Source organism: Phyllostomus discolor, chromosome 1 (assembly GCF_004126475.2).
Source record: "Phyllostomus discolor isolate MPI-MPIP mPhyDis1 chromosome 1, mPhyDis1.pri.v3, whole genome shotgun sequence".
NCBI classification, from domain to species: domain Eukaryota; kingdom Metazoa; phylum Chordata; class Mammalia; order Chiroptera; family Phyllostomidae; genus Phyllostomus; species Phyllostomus discolor.
In genome coordinates this window covers 113,409,715-113,428,128 of record NC_040903.2, presented here as the reverse complement: position 1 = coordinate 113,428,128, position 18,414 = coordinate 113,409,715, and the positions used below count along the sequence as shown (strand labels likewise).

At 51.1% G+C, this 18,414-nt stretch overlaps 1 protein-coding gene across 4 annotated transcripts in view; it reads left to right on the top strand.

Annotated features, from left to right (window-relative positions):
- LINGO1 (leucine rich repeat and Ig domain containing 1) overlaps nt 1-18,414 on the top strand; it is a 210,621-nt gene that overhangs the window by 110,389 nt on the left and 81,818 nt on the right. For 3 of the 4 annotated variants that reach the window (XM_028507233.2, XM_036027590.1, XM_036027591.1), the window contains one exon: nt 17,110-17,290. Coding sequence is in view for 2 of the 4 variants with exons in the window: in XM_036027590.1 (XP_035883483.1) it covers nt 17,110-17,290 (181 nt within the window). In the remaining 2 variants the exon portion in view is untranslated. Of the gene's footprint in view, nt 1-17,109; nt 17,291-18,414 lie in introns of those variants that run through there. The other variant, XM_036027592.1, reaches the window with a different exon arrangement.

Here is an 18,414-nt window from a genome sequence, read left to right as displayed (position 1 = left end):
TCTGGGAATGCTTCCCACAAGAAGTGGGACTAGATCAGGATGAAACCCGGATAGAGATGTTGAGGATCAGAGGAGAAAGGTTTGGCAGACATGTAAAGGTGTGACTGATGTCTGTGGCCTGCTCTCAGAAACATGGGAACCTGGGTTTCTGGGAGGGACTCACGTGGGAGAAGGTTGGAGGGGTCAAGCTGGAAGATGCTGAGGACCCCAGATGCCATGGGATGGGTACCATCTAGCTCCATGCTCTGCCAGCACTTCTGGGAGAGGTCACAGTGGTTCAATTCCAAGATTCAAGTCCATGAACCCTGTGTGTTAGACCCAGCCCTTCCCAGCCACTCCCCACTCACTGAGGTAAAATTGTCCTGAGTGTGGCCCACTGCAGGGGGTATACCTGACAAATGGCTGACCCAACAGAGCCCAGCATTGAGATGGACACAATCAGAGAGGCAAGCTAGAATTTTTCCCCTCTCTCTCTCTCTCTTTCTCTCCCTCTTTTCTGGAGCATCAGAAGGGGTGCAGCAGGCATGGGCACCAGCCAGGCAGAGCTGTGCCTACTTGGGTGTCTGTGCCCAGCAATTCCTCTTCTGAAACTCTGGATATAGCTTCTGGGACTGACTAGGGAATCAGGGAGGGTGGACTCTTCAGTTTCCTCTTGAGTGATGAACCTCAGGGAGGATTCCTATTTATTGAGCACTTACTATGTTCTAGGGACTGGGGATACAGTGCTGAATTGCGTGGGGAAGACAATGGAGGAAGAATCACACAGCTCCCAGGTTTGTGGTTTGCACAGCTGGGAGGTGACCTTCATACAGGCAGAGCACTGGTAGGGAGGAGAGGGCTTGGGGGAAGATAAGGGCCCCAGGAAGTGTTTGCAGGACATCTCAGAGGAGACAGCAAGGATGTTAGGATCTTAGTGGTCACAGTCAGATGACTGACATATTATAATCCCCATCTTACGGATGGAGAATCTGAAAGACCACACTGGTAGTTTACAGAGCCAGGATGTGAACGCAGAGGATCACCCCTAAAGGTGATCCCTGTACTGCCTAATCTTGTGTTTGAGAAGAGCATGGCTTCCCCTGAAAGGATGAGTCATGTGTGCTGGGTCTTCTCCCGGGGCCACATCTGGGTTCAGTTGCAGAGTCTCTCTCAGTATCGTGCTCTGTTGCTCTTGGCCAGGAGGCCTCAGCTGCACTGGGGAGGGTGGGACACCTCAGCCTTGTGGTCTTGTTATGCCAGGGAGGACCTAGAAAAGTTCTTCCATTGTTCAGCTTGAGAAAAGGTCTAGAATTAACCCTGAGTTGGGGCTTCCCCCGGGCAGAGGAGCCCAGGACAGGGTGGCTTCCTGAGGCTCTGCCAACTCCTGCTGCCTTCTTGGACAAGGGAGGGGTTTTGGGGTTTATCTGAACCGCATCTACAGGGGCACTTCCTCTGTTGGCTGGTGGGGCACCCAGGGGAAGGAACGTCCTGGCAGCCAGAGGTCTGGGTAGAGAAAGCAGTGGACCCAGATGGGAGTCCTGGGGCTGCCAGAGTGATGGAAGTGGGGCTGGGACGGATGTGGGGCATCTTCAGGCAGAAACAGTGGCACAGGGTGAAGATGTGGAGAGGGTATGAATAGGAGAGACAAGGGGTTGGGAGCACACACTGAGCCCACAGCTCCCACAACCTCCCCACCAGGGATGAGCCAGTTCACATGATGGACGATGAACCCAGAAGCTATTCCACAAAAAGATGGACCCCTCCTTAGAGTCACTACAACATTATCTCTGGTGGGGACTAGCTGTAGAGACTGGTGGCTGGGTAAAGGCTCAGTGTGTGAACAGGGTCAGGCATGTGTGACAAGTGTCAGAGTTCCTTTTGTGACCAGGACCAGTGCTCCCAATAGACCAGAAGCAGGGCTCCGCGTGTGACTGAGATCAGGGTCCAAGTTGTGAGCAGGGTCGACGCTCAGCCAGGTTCTCTACGTGGAGCCCCCCCAGGGCCAATCTGGGGGCCTTACCTCATCCTCAGGTCCTTTTAGGTGTCAGTGCTCATCTCCCCCACAGGACCTGTTTATTCAAGTGCCCAAGGCTAAGTCTTCCTCTGTGGTCCTAATGTCAAGAAGCCAAATCCCTGGCCAGGAATCTGGTCATAATGTCCACAGTTCCTCCAGAACTCGTCATGTATGAACTAGGTACTGTGTGCCGTGTATCATTTTACTTATTTTATAGATTAGGAAATGAACTCTGAAGGGTGAAATGACCTTCTGCAGTCAACCAGGTAGGTAAGTGGTGGAGACAGGATGAAGCTCTGTCCTGCTTTGTCTGGGTAGCTCAGTTGGTTAGAGCATCATCCAGATACGCCAAGGTTGTGGGTTCATCCCAGGTCAAGACACATGTAAGAATCAACCAATGAATGCATAATAGGTGGAAAACAAATTGATGTTTCTTTTTTCTCCCTCTCCCTTCCTCTTTCAAATTAATAAATTAAAACAGCAGCAACAACCACCACCACCTCTCTGCCCGTTTCTTGGCTCCCTCAGCATTCCTCCCAGGGACAGAGGGCATTCAGCAGAGCTCGTCCTGCCCAGGTAACCCCAAGGAATCTTACTTCCTTTTCCATCTGGATTGGGGGCTGTAAGTTTACCTTTTCTCAGACTGAAGCTCCCTAGGTAGGCCAACTTGACCTGAGGATGGGCCAGGAGACCCTCCTCCAGAGTCCAAGGCATGCAGGCAGGCCCTGCCTCACATTGTCTGGGAACAGGTGGAGCCTGCCTGTGGGGGGCTATGAATCCTAGGGTTTGGCTTTGCCTTTTGTTAGAGAGGGAAGGAATGTGGCAGCTCCACTTGGTCTTGGTCATTGTGGTCCTGGATGTGAGACCTTTGGAGGGACCTTCCCAGCACCCTTGACATCACCTCACAGTCATTTTTCTGCTCTGCTTCCAGGAAGTGGTGTGGAGAGGGCACCCTGCCTCCCTGGACACCTCATGTTGCAGATGGGGCAATGGAGGGCTAGAGAGGGGGAGACCCTGTGCCAAGAAACAGTATGTTAGTAGAGAAGAGGGGCCGAAACCCCAGGGCTCTGCCTCCCACTGCCAGTATTCCTAGGTGTTCCTGCTTCCAGGCTCAAAACCACTATGGAAACAAAGCTCCAGAACACTCAAAGGAATCATGTTCCAACAGTGGGGTTCCCAGCATGGTCCCAGCTGTTTTCCTAGGCCTTCCTGGCCCCTCTACTAGCCTCAGACATTTTTCAACAATAAGAATCAGCTCATTTGTTAGTCATTTGCAAAATTTTATGGGGGGAAGAGATCCAGAATTTGAGTGAGGTCCCAGAAGGGAGGGGGCATGAGGAAGGGCAGTGGCCCCTTTCAAGGCCTATTTGCACTTTATGAGATGGACAGGATCACCTTGTGTCCCTGTTGGGGAATCTGAACCTCAGTGAGATAAAGAGAAGGGCCGAGAGTTTTTCGGCTCAATTCCACCCACACCTGCCAGACCTAAAGCCAGTGTTTCCCCGAGAGCCCCTTCTGTGTGCCCGGACTGTGGCACAGAGAGGAGAATGGGGGACAGTTCCCTGCTGTCAAGGAGCAGCCGAGAGGATGAGATTTAAGTCAGAAGTAAAAGGGAGCCAGTGTTCCATCAGGTCTCAGTGCTGCCTGCGCAGGTCACAGTTGTGCCTCAGGTTCAGGAGAGATGTGCAGAGGCAGCAGCCCCAGGAGCTGGTGTGTTTGCATGGGAGGGGGATTGGGAAAAACAGGCATGGCTAAAGGGGTGTGTGTTGAGGGGACAGGGGTGGGGGGTCCAGCTGGGTGGTTGTCAGGAAGGCAGCAGCCAGGAACTAACCAAGGTGCTGCGTAAAGCAGTGACCACAGGCTGGTCTGTCTTCTTCTGGGAGCCTCAGAGTGCCCGTTCTTGTGTCCGGGCCTCAGTTTGCTCACCTAGAAGACTGGAGTCTGGTATCTGCATCACTGCCTGTTGAGAGGATAAAGGAAGGCCATGGACGGTCACGTGGACCACACAGCCTGCCACAGTCAACATGGGCATTGGGAAGGCTGGCTTGTCTGGGGCATCTCTAACCCCTTAAGTATTCCCCAGCCTTTAGGCCTGGACACTTCATGTTACAGATGAGGCGACTGGTGACAAGCGAGGGGAACACACTTGTGCCAGGGGACTGGAGCCCAGGGTTCTATCTCCCATTCCCATTTTTCTAGGATTGTCCCTCTCCCAGGCTCAGAAGCCTCATGGAAACTGAACTCTTTGGGAACTCAAAGGAATGATGCTCTAATGGTTGGAGTCCAGGCACTGTGACACCTGTTCTCTCAGGCCTTCCTGACTGCACCCCTTCCCCAGCCTCAGCCCATAGGTGGCCTTGTTCTAGGCTGAGCTTTCATTTCCTGTTAACCACACCCTCACTGCCCTATCTCTCCACCCCAGGCAGAGGTTTTTACTCAGGCCCTGTTGGTAACATCCAGCCTCCTGAGTGCCTCATCTCTCCAGGGAGTTGAGATGTTTTCAGATGGGTGGGTGGGGCAGAGGGCTGCTGGAAGCCAGTGGAGAGACCTCTCTCAACCTCCCCTGCCACCTACCTTCTCAAATTGCCTGCGCCCCCTCCCCCCAACCCCTGGGTCTGGGACAACTGGCACCCGCTGTGAGGGGAGCCAGGAAGAATCTGCTCCCAAAGGCCTTCCAGGGCCTACTGATTGTGCCTGAAATGCTCTCTGACTTCAGCCCCATGAGCTCTATCAGCCTTTAACATCTCACACATTAGAAACAGACAGTGCTAGGTGTGAGTCCCTGCTCAGCCATTTCCATCTGTGACCTTGGGCAAGGGACACTCCCCTGGAGCCAGTTTCCTAGTCATCTGGGTGTAATAATACTTGCCTCCCAGTGTTGCACAGTTCCAGCCTAGGAGATGTACATAGCAATGACCACTATTGCTCTCTTCTCCTTCCTCTTTTCTTCTTCATTTCTGAGGATGTCTTGGAGCCTTGCATGTGGGTGAGAGTGGCCCTCTGGAAGAAAGAAAGGAGAAGCTGCAGCTATAGGCCACACTTAGGATCCATCAGTGTTTTAAACACTAGGAGAGCCAAACTGAGCTGCCATCACACCCACTGTGTGACCTCTGACTTCGCTGCCTCTAATGTGGCTCTGGAAGGTTGCCTTATCCACCCTCATCCCTGCCCCACTCACCCAGGTTTGGGAACGGCTACTTGGAGCAATGTTGAAAATACCAGGCAACTTACAGATCTTAGCCACAGACCTGGTGACACCCATCTCCCCTACCACCCTGTCTGCAGCTGGCCCAAGGCTGCACCCCATCCACTCAACCCTCCACTAGCCAGTCTGGCAGAAGAGAGTCTGAGTGGGTGCAGGTTCAACCTCAGTTCTACGTATCTATCTTGGCACAAAGAACTCCCCCAGAGCCTACAATGGAGCAAGTGTGCTCAGTGTTTTAGATATTATTATTAGTGGTGGTAATAGTCAGAGAGGAGGAGAAAGAGGAGAAGGAGGAGGAGGAGGAGGAGGAGGAAGGGAGGAAGAAGGAGTACAATCCTATTTCACAGTAGAGCAAGATGAGGCCCAGAGCAGTTGAAAAGCCACCACCTCCGTGAAGCTCCCAGGCGCTGTCCCTTCTCCCAGAGTGGCTATTCCTTCTTTTTGACTTATTTTGGTGTTTCTCCAATACTTTGCTTAGTTGGGGCCCGGCACCACAGTGGGGCAAATTCTGAAGTGTGGTGGCATGGGTTGGGGGGGCAGCTCACATGACTGTGGATACAATGAGGAGACCTAAGGAAGCCTGTCTGCCCAGGGACCCCAAATGTGGGTGTACCCCACCCCCAGCCCTCACTACCCCTCCACTGGCTTCCCTGCTGGCCTGCTGAATTATTGGGGAGTGCTAATGGGTGTGGGGAGTGCAGGGCCTCTGCCACCTTCCCCAACGACCTTGGCCTCTGCTGCATTCTCATGCCTCCTCCCTGGAGTGTCTGCCATGTCCTTCCTTGAAGCCCCTACCCCACTGGGTCCAGTCGGCAGAATCCTGACTGCCTCATATCACTACCAGCTGGTTAGCAGTTAAACTCTGTTCAGTGAAAGTTAATTGAACAAAAGTGTGGGTGGGTCACTGGGGATGCTGTGAGGCCTAGACTCCAAGAGGCTCTGCCACCAGGGAGGGTCAGTGACAATCATCTGTGTGCACCTACTGTGTGCCAAGCACTGGCAGTTCTTTCCTCACCTCACCTTCTGAAAGACAGGGGCTGCCCCAGTTTACTGATGTGAAGAGTAGGGTCCAGGGAAGTGAGGAGCCTGCTGGTGAATGGTGGGTGTGGACTGCTGGCCTTGAGGTCCGCCTTACAGACAGGGAACTGGAGGGGAGCCAGCGGAGGAGAGCTGGCTCAAGTGGCTCTTGTCAGTAGCAGTGGGAGTATGGAGGGTTGTCTGAGGCCACTGAATGACCCCCTAGGTCATGGGGCCTGCCCGTTGCTGGATCTCCTGCCCTCCACCCTCCCCTAGCTCAGCCATGCTCCTCTTCTCTCCCCAGAGCCACCTTAGGGGCCCCGGCCCAGCTCTGGGTCCTCCTGCTGTGCCCACCCTGACCTCTGTCACCCTCTGGCCCTGCCTGCGTGCCTCCCCCTTTCCTCATGTGGGTCTGATGGCTCTACCATCCCCCTCCTGTGCCCCTCCTGCCCACAGAGGAGACTGAGCCCTTCACTGTGAACTTGCCACCTCCCACCTCATACTTCCTCTCTGGCTTCCCAGTTCTGTCTTGAGAAAAGATGTACTTTTACTCCAGCCATGCTCATCCCTGTCCCCACTATGCCCCAGCCCCATGGTCAGCATTTCCTTTCCACCATTCTCATTTGGTTTCATTACCCACTCTTTCCCCAGTTCTGGAGGATACCTGAGTTTCCCAAGCCAGTGGCCATTCCCAGGCCCCCAGAGTCTTTTATAGGCTATAGCAGAAGCCCTGCACCACCTTTCACTAATAGAGACTGACAGCAGCCCCGGACCCACCTGGTATAGCCCCAAGTGACTGTGGGACTGCTTGGCCCTGGACCTTGGCCTTGGCCTTGGCCCTTGGTTCCTGACCCTGGGCCTTGACACAGGTGCCCCTTTCACCTCCCCCTTCCCAGTGCTTTCAAACCCAACCTCCATTTCCTTTGAGACCTTCTCAAAGATCCCCTCCCCTGAAAGCCCTCTGTGACTTCTAACCATGGACTTGATGCCCCCACCCTCTTCCCACAGCTCCTTGGACTTCCCTCTCACACAGTCCCTGAACATGGTCTCTTATTTCCTTGTGTGCCCCGCCCCCAGCTTCTGCCCACTTGTTCCACTAGACTGTGAGATCCTGATGCAGGATCTTGGACATTTTTGTTCCTTTAGTTCACAGAGAGCATTTGCTGAATGACTGAGTGAGTTAATCAAGAAACATGCTGCCCCAAGGCTGTGGGGCTTCTGGGCTGGACCTTTGGACCTACAGTGTGCTGTGGGCAGCACAGCATGCCTCCAGCTGCCCTGGGTGCCCCACTGGACTGTGGGCACTGTCCTGGAATTGGCCCCAGCATGCCTCCCTGGCCCAGCCTTGTACCCTGCAGTATCAGTGGCTACATCTACAGTGAAGGACCCTGAGCTGTCCTAGGGCTTTACTGTAGGCTGAGGGTGGCACAGGAGTCCCCGAGGGGCAGAGACTAGGATCTGCAGAACCTCCCCATCTGGCTCTCAGCTTTGCTGCACTGTTCCCTACCTAGCTAGAGCCTTTTGGCCCATGCCACACCCCCCGACAGGTCAGTCCTGCCCCTCTTGGCCCCTGAGACCGACCAGTCCTAGTCTGGCCTAAGCACCTTCAGTGCCTCAGATCTGAGTCCACCTCTGACTTGACTTCAGCTCTGCCTTGTGCCCTGGAAGTCCTGCCAATGGTCTGTGCACTGCCCTGCTCTCACAGACGCATGTCCTGAGATTTCTGGCTTCCTGGCCCAGCTTCCCTGGTGTCAACCACCTTCTTGTGAGTGCCACTTGTCAGTGGACCCAGCCCCAGTCTCCAAGCCTCCACCTCTGGGCAGAGTCCTGTGTGCCAGTCCCGAGTGTGGGAGGGGTGTGGGGAGGATGGGAGGAGGGAGATGCTGCCCTGTTCAGAGGGAACCCCTAAGGCTGAAGCACTCACATGCACACAACAACCAGAGACTGGGAGATGGGGTCCTGCTGTAGGAGATACCCATGAGTGGGGGCAGGGAGGGTTTCCTGGCAGAGATGGTAGTGACCTACAAGGGCCAGTGAGAATGAGGAAGAGGGTACAAGAGGAGGAGATCCTTACCAGCCAGCAGAGCAGCACAAGAAAAATTGTCCTGGGTACCCACTCTTCTCGGCTCTGGGCCAGCTTCATTCCCTCCCATGACACAGCCCTTGCAGGGTGTCATCCGCTCCGTCTAGTGGACAGGAAAATGGAGGTTCAAAGGGCCTCACAGGCTCATCCAGGGTCATCCATTGTCACAGATGCCACAGGTATGGCATCTTTTCAGGCTCCTGTGTGGTGGGAGTGAGGGAGAGTCTGGGGAGGAGGGCTGGAGGCTGGCAACCCCACCAACCAAGTGTCACACAGCTGCTCACTGACTTTGAAGGAGGGGTGTGGGAGGGTGAGGGTGGCTTTCTAGGTGTTCCTGTTGTTCCCTCCCCCTCTGGGAAAGCCCTGGCTATGAGAGGTTCCTGTCCTGCACCCCTCCTTAGAAAGACCGGCAGTTTGCCTTTTCAAAGGATAATTCCCCATTATACAGAGATATTTAGCCTAATAGAAGCTGACGGATCACTCAGGGCAGTAATGTACTCCGGCTTCAACTGTTCAGTTTCCAGAGCCTGAACTCCCAGATTAAATGCTCCTTGCCCATGCCTTGCCTTTGCCCTCCCTGCAACCATGCTGGTGACTTTGACTGCTCTGATGGGGTGGATTTCTCCTTTCCTTCCTCCCCTTCATCTGTGGACTCCTCCTTCCTTCTCTCCCACTTGAAAAAAAAGTATTTTCCTTCTTAAATATTCAGTTGAGAGGCTGGAGCTTAAAACCTGCATGCTCTGGGGGTAGGCTGATAGTGCTTGCTGCTAGCAAAAACCAAAACACCCACCCGACTGACCCCCAGCACTCGCTCAGCCACGTGGGCAATCTGGGTGGCCAGATCCTCTAGCCAGGCAGAGGCATACAGAGGCTGGGCAGATGGCAGCAGAAGTGGCACTTGATGGCCTTTCATTGATCAAGAGAGCAGCTTCTGTAGATGTCTCCTCCTGGCCCCTGGGGGACCCCCTTGTCAGGTCATCTGTCTCCTCTGCTTTCCATCTTGTCTTTGCCTTGTCTTCTGAACCATTTCTCTGCCCTCCTCGTCCTACTTGCTTTCATCTGCTCAACAGGCTGCCTATTTGAGCTGTCTTGCACATCTGTGCTAGCAGCAGGGAGCAAGGGATAAAGCACTGGGTATTTGGAATCAGTCAGGCCTGGGTTCAAATCCTGACTGCAGGACTTACAAGCTATTTCTGTTCAATTTAATATTTTGAATTTGGACAAGTTCCTTACTCTCTGAGCCATCATTCCCTTATCTGTAAAGTGGGATGCTGCATTCTGAGGGTTGAATGTGTAATGTGGCCAAGGGTGTTACTGAAGGTAGCAGTTTGCTCTGCCTTGGTGAACCATTTCCCCTGGGGACCCCCGACCTCCTGATGCTCTGACCTTTCCTGCTCAGGTGGCCTTTCTCTGCCCCTGTGGACAGACAGGAAGGGGAAAGGTGGTCAGGAGGGGTGCTTGGTAAGGTGGGCTCTGGATCCCCTTGGTCACAAGCCACCTATGTAGGTGTCAGGGGAAGAATGAAGCTGAGTGGGAGGGACCCTTCTTGAGTTCGTTTCCTGGGCAAAGCTTAGTGTCTGTGTCCAGGTTTGGCTTAAAGGAACCAACTTTTAAGGGGCTGAGACAAGACTCTCAGGGGAGAAAAGGAGAGAGGGTAGAGGAGCAACACCTGTGTAACCTGGGGGGCGCCGTCCAGGCTAGGACTCTACCCCCAGGATTCGGATGGGCAAAGAGAGCCTCTACCCTTTAGGAATGGGGACCCTTGGAAGCTGGACTGAAGCCTGGGGTGGGGTGGGGGAGATTCCTGCTCCTTCCAGGGCAGGGAATAGCAGGACTATTGTGGGTGCAGGAGGGGGAGGTCTCTAGATGCGGAGCCATAGAGAGAGTCTAGGACTGATGCACTATGGGACCATGAGTTGGTCCCATTCCCTCTCTCAGCCTCAGTTTCCTCATCTGCTAAATGGTGTTAATCATCCTACCCTACCTGCCTCATAGGTTGGGCAGAAGATCCAGTTAGGGAATAGATGTGATTATTCTTTGATCTTCAATGTCATAGTAATAATAACTATCATTACCTTGCCTTCCCATCACTCTTTGTAACACCCACTTTGATCCACACAGTCCAGCTCTAATTTACATGTTGATAAACTTGAAGAAACTCACAGCTGAAAGCAACTTCCCTTCCCATTTAGTTCAAACCCCATCCAACATACATGGCATACATGGTCCCCAGACCTCCACTTGCATGCTTCCCCAGGGACAAGGAGCTCATGATTCCTAATGCTGAAGAAAGGTTCGTCTCCCTTAAATCTTTTCTCACTGGGCCTATCTGTGCTCTCTGGGCTCATAAATGCCAAGTCTTTGTCAGAGACCTGAAGTTCCCAGGGGACATGGGTTGTAGGCCCACCTCTTCCTCACAAGGCCCCTGTGAGCAGACCTCACTTTATCAAAGACCTTCTGGACAGATACACTGATGACTGGGCATTGCTGTCTGGAGGAGGTTGTACTATCTCCAGAGCTAGAGTGGCTGGCTCACCCAGCCTCAGGGTCTCCTGGCCACTTTGTGCAGCTGGCCCTGGGGACTACTCTCATTATCCACCCATGTTCTACTGACTCTCTCTTGTCCATTTTGGCCATTCCTAGGGCACGTGGAGGGCTTGGTACAGGGGACTCTGCCTCCCTAATTGACCCATTCCAGGCTGGACCTACTTTCAGGATTCCATCCTAGTCTTTCAAAATAGTTGTTCTAGGCATGGCCAAGGACCAGCCATGCCAGTGTCAGTGAGAATCCACCTAGGGGTCCAGTTTGACTCATCCTGCACATTCCTGGACATGGTTACTTAGCTAACCACAGAGCAACCTAGTCCAGTTTCCTGTCTCATTCACGAGGATATCATAAGGGCTTTGCTGGAGCACATGTCACTCTTTCTTTTTTTGCAATTGATTATTTTATTTTCCAGTCAGCCAACAATCCAACTTTTTATGCAATGACTGTCCTCCAGAGAAAGCAATGACTTTCCAGCTTTATCCTCTTCAACCTTTTGGAGAAGTGGACATGAATCTGATGAGAGTGATCTTACCTAGTTTAAAATCATAACTGATTTTATTTTTATTTACTTTATCCTCACTAGAGGACATGTTTTTCCATTGCTTTTTTAGAAGGAGAGGAAGGGAGAGAGAAACATTGATGTGAGAGAGAAGCCTCAACTGGTTACCTCTAGTACGCGCCCATACCAGGGATCACACACACCCATAATAGGGATCAAATGTGCCCACATCAGGGGTTGAGCCCACAACCTAGGTATGTACCCTGACTGGGAATCAAACCTGCAGATTTTCAGTTGTGGGATGACACTCCAACCACTTGAGCCACACTGGCCAGGGCAGGAATTCCTCTTTTAATGCCTCTAGGCTTTAAATTTTGGAGGGACTAGGCTTTACCCATTTGTTATTCCCTTGTAGTCTGTTTCCAGAGCCAGAGAAGAGACAGAAGCCCAGCTCTCCTGCATAGCCCCTATGGTCAGCGTCACCTCAGTTGACTCCTCATGTTGGCCTTGTTTTCAGGATTCTTTGTAGTCCAGTAGGGCATCAGAGTCTACATTCTTGTCACTCTTGATGATGGACACAGCCTTGCCAGGCTTGGTCTCTATTACCCACAGTTCATAGATCTTGTCATTGTAGTTTTCCTTTCCTCAGTAGTCAGACAGGCAAAGTTTCTTAATGTGTTCTCCAGTACTGCCTTGGGGTTGGTGCTGTCCAGGAAGTGAGGGCTCTGAGGCTGGAATTTGGAGTATGTGGCCACTTGAAGGTTGACACTCCACCTGGATCAGGCAAATTTGGCATCATCCAGTGTGGAAGATAGCAGACACCCTCTTCAACCACAAATTCAACCACAAAAGTGTGCTACAGCACACTGCAGCACATCGTGAGGTTCAAGGTCTTGGTGGTTAGTTTAAACAGCATGGCGTAGGTACTGTTGAGTTGGCTGAGTTGACTGAGGGTGGAGGGTAGCATAATTATCTTCCTGCCTTTCTTCACATCTGACCTGTCATTAGGCCCGTGAATGTGGGCATGGAGACAAAGTGACACTGCATGGAGAAGCATTTTTGGAAGACCCAGGGAATCAGGTGTTTAAACATGTCGAAAGAGAACATGGTGGCACTTTTGCCTCACAGATGACACTAGGTCCAGGGAACTGCATGTCACCCTTTTTGAGCAGCCGAGAGAGGTTGTGTGGTTATCTTACTCTTTGGTAGTGAACTCTTCCAACTTGCTATTATCTTTCCTGGTGTTCTGTGCAGCCCTTCTAGAACTTCTATTAGGATGGACATGAAACTCATTAGCCTAAGCCCAGATTGGCTTCCTATTTTTAAAACAAAAGGGGAATGATGCTAATATTTATAAATGCCAGTTCTTCACATATATCATTTCACTGAGTCTTCATCACAACTTGTGTGGGAGGACTGTGGTTGCCACTCTACAGATGAGGGAACTGATCTTGGGAAGTAAAATAACTTACCCAGGGCCCCAGAGCTAGCAAGGGACAGAACTGGAACTCCAACCCTGGGCAGTCTTATCCTCAAACTCATGCTTTTTCCAGATGCTGCCCCCTCACTCCAGCCCCATGCTTCTCACAAGTTTAGCCAGCATGTTCTTCATCTAGCACATGCAGGGGCCCTGCTCTGGGCCAGCTCTTCTGCACCCATCCCGTCCTGCCTCCTGCCCTGTCCTGTCTTTTGGACAATCTTGTCTCCTGTCAGCCTGAGTGTGGTACCCAATCTCTGGACCTCCCTACACACCACACCCTGGGCCAGGGAACAGAGCAGGGGCTTGGGAGGAGAAAGGTGCCCCCCAGAGGTGGAGAGACTCAGTGTGTGTGGGGGGGGCGGGGGGAGTGACATTCTTCATGGGTGGCTCATTTGCTGGATATTTTAGGAACTATGTGCTATTTATAGTTGTGTTTGGTTTGGGGGGGTGTCTGATGGTAAAGCAGTGAATGTCTGTGGCAGAAGATCTAGTAGTCAACCTCGATGCCTGTTTCTTACCCTTCCACTCACATCCAGCTCAGGTCATTGCTTCTACAGTTGACATGCTGGATCCTATTAATCCCTCCTTCACCATGACCAAGCCTGGTCTCTTTGTCCTTGGGCAACTGCAATAGCCAACCCTCTGGTCCCCTGCTCCCAGCCTGCTCCCCTTCAATCCAGGCCCCTTCCAGCAGCCCCAGGGAACTTCACAATGAAGGAAACATCATAGCAGTTCCATCCTTGTTAAAACCCTCTAGTGACTTTTTGTTGTAGTTTGGGTGAAATCCAAAGCCCTTACACTCACCCTCAGGGTCCAACCTTCTTCTGCAATCTCATTTCCTACAGTTGCCCCCATCTCTGCCCACCTTATTCCAGGCACCTGGTCTGCCCGCTATTCCTCAGAAACACTGGCTTCTTCCTATCTCTGCTCTTTGCCCACTCCCTCCTGTGCTAGGCATGACGAACTCCTTACCGTGTAGGTATCCGTTCAGGTGTGACCTCTACAGAAAGGCCTTCCCTGATCCCCCAGCTAGAGTAATCTCCTAGCCCCAGCCTAGGGACTCTGTCTCACATTACCAAGTTCGATGATCTTAATTGTACTTATCACTGTCTGGACTTACCTTGTTTATTCATTTGCTTATCATGTATAACCCTCTCCCCATGAGAGTACCACATTTGTTTGTTTTGTACCCTACCAAATCCCCAGTACCTGTGATATACTGCATGTAGTAAGTGCTCAATAAGTATTCAATGACAGAATGAAAAATAACACAGAAACATGTAAAGGAGAAACACACATCATACAATTGTGGATATAGTAGCAGTTAATAATGTAATGTGTGTGTGTAGCTGGGACTCACCCACCCTTTTAATGATAGGCTTGGGGGTGCCTGGGACTGAACCACCATGTGCATGGGAGACATGCACATGTACATGTGGGTCATAAGCATGCACATGTATGTGTGCACACACACTTCTCTGTTCAGTAGCAGTGTGACCTCTGGTGAGGTCTTTCACCTCTTGTGTCTCAGTTGCTCCACCTACAGAAGGGGGTGGCCTGGAACTGGAGGCAGAGACCTGGATGCCATGGATTCTTGAGGTCAACCCTTGCCAGTAGGAGGAGCACGCAGGCAACTGGCCTGTTGTGTTGTGCTGAAGGAGGTGGGAGTGTTTACTGAAGTCCATCTCCACACGAGACTGCACCCCATTGCCCTCTGAGATGAAGATCTCACCCAGGCAGAGGGAAGTGGTAGGAGGGGCAGGAAATTGGCAGAAAAGCCTGGAGACATGAGCTTTGCTGCTGGAAGGTAGATTATCATTGCAGTATGGGGTCTCTTGGGTACATCTGATAATTTTTAATTTTTGTGTGTGCTTTTTAAAAAAAATCTGTGGTACATTTATTTTATTTCTTGAACCTTTTTCTTCCAATTGCTACAAAAAGAATTTTCATGAAATTAAAAAGGGAAAACATACACACATCTATGTTTTCACCACCTTAAGGCAACAACTGTTTTGTCCCTACCCCTTGATCTTTTCCTGTGAGGGCAATACTAGAACCGTACAGAACGCATGGGAAGTACAAGTGGCCCTGGACCTCAGGCAAGTTCTTTCTCTGTGCCTCAGATTCCTTATCCAAAAAATAACGATCTAGTAGTTGTTCCCTCTTTCAGTTGTGCAGATTACGAGCCAACATTTATAAAGCACTTAGAAAGGTGCCTGACACTTAGTATGTGTTTGTTAAATAAGATGAGTAAATATCTAGAAAGGACAGGGCACCCATAATGCCCCTACTCTGGCACAAAGAGGCAGCTGTGGAACCAGTCCTTAGAGTCAGCAATTAAGAGTTCAAGCTCCAACTCTGCCCTTACTGCCCTTGTAACCAGGGGTATGTATGTGGCTTTCCTAAGCCTCAGTTCTTCCATCTGTAGAATGGTTACTAATCTGAACCCCACAATGTCATGGTGTATCCAGGAGTACTGGATGTGAGTGGGCTCGGTAAGCATGGAGCACTGCATGCTGTGGCAACCCAGCCTCCACCCTCATCTATTTCTTCAGTTTTCTTGCTCAATATTGTTAGGTAAGCATTGCTATGTGTCACTTACAATCTCTAGGTTTATTGTTTTTAATGGCTGTGTAATATTCCATTGAGCAGAGGTTTCCTGCTGCACTTTGTCATCTCTATTGCGGGATGCTCAGGCAGCTTCCAGCATCTTGCTGTTATAAATAACTGCAGTGAACAGCTCTGTGCTCTGAGCACTTTCCCACTAATGAATGATTTCCTCAGGCAACCTCAGGGACATTTTATTGAGTCTGCTTTGCTGCATGGCTGAGGGGCAGGCCAGCAAGCAGTAGCTGGGAGAAGGAGGTCCCATCAGAGATGGTCTGATATGCTGACACAGGAGCAGCGGCATGGGTAGGAGGGCAGCAAGACACTCAGTGTGACTGTGATGAGCATGATGGGAAAAGCAGGGCATCTGGCATGATAGTGCTGAACACGATGAGAGAACATGAAAACCACCATGGAAAAGTTCTGAGTAGGTGCCCTGGAGAGTTGGGACTAGGAAGTAGAGGAACTAGATTCTGGTTTTGCCTTTACCACATTCTTATTGTGTGACTTTGGGCAAATTCTTTCCCTTCTCTGGACCTCAGTTTTCTCCATATACTGTGGCCAGGGGCCTGGCAAGTTTTGGTCCAGAGTGGTACTGTCCATTGTGGTAGCCACTACTCATATGTGGCTATTTTAACCTAAATGCAAATTAATAAAATAAAATAATTTATTTCCTTGTCACACTATCCATATTTTAATATCCAGTTGTGGCTAGTGGCTACTACGTGGAGCAGCACAGGCCCAGGACACCCCATCAATGCAGAAAGCCCTGTTGGACTGGGCCAGTGGAGGGCCAGTCAGCTTTCCTGTGCCGTGATTTGGGATCTCTGTCTTCATGCCTTTTTATGGAGCCAAGAGGAGGATGAGCAACCCTCAGAGGACTAATTAAGAACCTAAGGAGGCCAAGTGACTTTTCAAAGGTCAGGACTCTGGCAGTGTCCTGAGTCTGAAAAAAAGCTACACCCTATTTTTCTTTCCAAAATTTTCAGCTTGGCTTCAGAGAGAATCTGGGGAGTATGGGCCCCACTAGGTGGCCCCCAGCCAGGGATAGCTCCCAAGGGAGGATGGCTTGAAGGCAGACTAAGTAGGTGGTCTCCTGTTTCCTTGAAGGAGAAGATCCTTGGAGGGCTTGCTCAGGTCTCTGCCCATGCCTGAAACACCATCGTCCATCCCCTTGGGTTAGACATTATCCTCTCTAGGATTCATTTAGAAGCTTGGACTGGAGATCAAAGAAGATGGCTGTCTTACTGGGCTTGTCCCAATCTGGCTGCCTCAGGCCCTAGGCCTAGTTCTGGGAACCCACTGGGAGAGGAGAGCCCACAGCACCAGAGGGTGAAGCTCCTCCAACCCTTCCTCACCTCCAAACTCACACGCTCTGGCAACAGCACGTGGTTTCCAGCTGTACTTGCCCCCAACCCTCTCCACTCTGCAGAACGCAGACCTTCTGCAGATGCTTTTCGGTGGCCTGGAGCTTCTCCAGGGGGAGGTGGGGAGCCTGGAGAAAGGGACAGTAAATGGGGGAGGTAAGATGCAAGGTGTGAGGAAGTGAAGACAAACTCGACTGACTATGGTCTCTCCTTTGTCAAGGTGTGGCCACGGTCCGCCCTATCACCTGTGCCCAAATGTCCCTCTTTCCCCAAATGAATCATACTTACCACTCTTGCTTCTGTTTTCTAGGGATCCCAAGACCATGTCCTGTTTGTCCTGAGTCTATGGGGCCACAGAGCCTCCCACAGGCATTTCAGAGCTCTGGCCCTCTCCAGCTCCTGGACCAGGTTCCAAACATCCTTCTCACCCCAGCCTGCATCAACGGGACTCCTCAAGCTTCAGAACTCACCAGGACACAGTAGTAGTCACGGTAGGTGGCATCTCAACACTGCTCATTTCCTGGCTCCTAGGGATACCTGAGCATTCTTGGTCCCTGGAACAGGAAGGATACCTTTGCGAACACTATCTGTCAGGATCCTTTTGGTTGCAAGTAACAAAAAATCTATCTCGATAAAATGAAATGGTCAGCTCATGTGACCAAAGTGTCCAGAGGTAATATGGACTTCAGGCAGGGCTTGATCCAGTATGTGACCAGGATCTGGTTTTCATCTGTATTCCTCTTCCTTGGTGATGACTCTACTCCTAGTGGTATTTCACAAGATATGGTCACAAAATATCTGCCAGCAATTTGGGGCAACCTGCCTCCAGGTTTAAATCTGGGGTTGGGGTGGAGACAAAATCTGCTTTCCTGATGGAACAAATAAAAGTCCTGGAGTTGATCTCTTGTGCCCTATTGGCAAGATTTGGATCACCTTGATCCTTTAACTGTGTGTACAGGGCTTGGAAACACAGATGGCCTGGGGTTCAGGGCCCATCCTTCCCCAGCTGTTTGACCAGAAATGAGGGGAAGGTGTTTCCCAAAGGAAACTTGTAGTACTGCTGGCAGGAAGGAGATGCCTCCAACTGGGGGAGGCAAATAACAAATGGTTGTTAGACAGAGTTAACAATCCATTGCTCTTTTTCAAGGCCCAGTTTAGGATACTCTCCAGAAAGCTTCTGCTGACTGCTTCAGCCAGTGGTTATCCCTTTAGTCCAACTTTTAGCTCCATCCTTTTCACAGATGGAAAGACCAAAGTTCAGTCGATATTTTCTCATAAATACTCTGTTGGTTATTGCATGAGTGCCAAAGTGAGCTGCTTTCTTTGCCTTTGCTGCTAGGAAACTCATAGATGGCCTGTGGCCCATTTCTGTTAAGTACTCAGGATGCTGTGGCATGTAGTTGCTCAATAGCCTTGTCTCTGGCTTTATCTTTTTCTCTCTCATTTTTTCCCTTGTTCTGTTTTCTTCCTTTATTTTTGGGCTTCTGCTGTTCTCAGCAACATCACACTCTTTTAGAAGGAGCTGGGTATAAATAACCAAGAGTGGTTGTAAATGTAGCATTCTGCACTAACTGTAGCCAAATGCTAGGCCTTCTCCATCCTAGGGGCAGCTGGG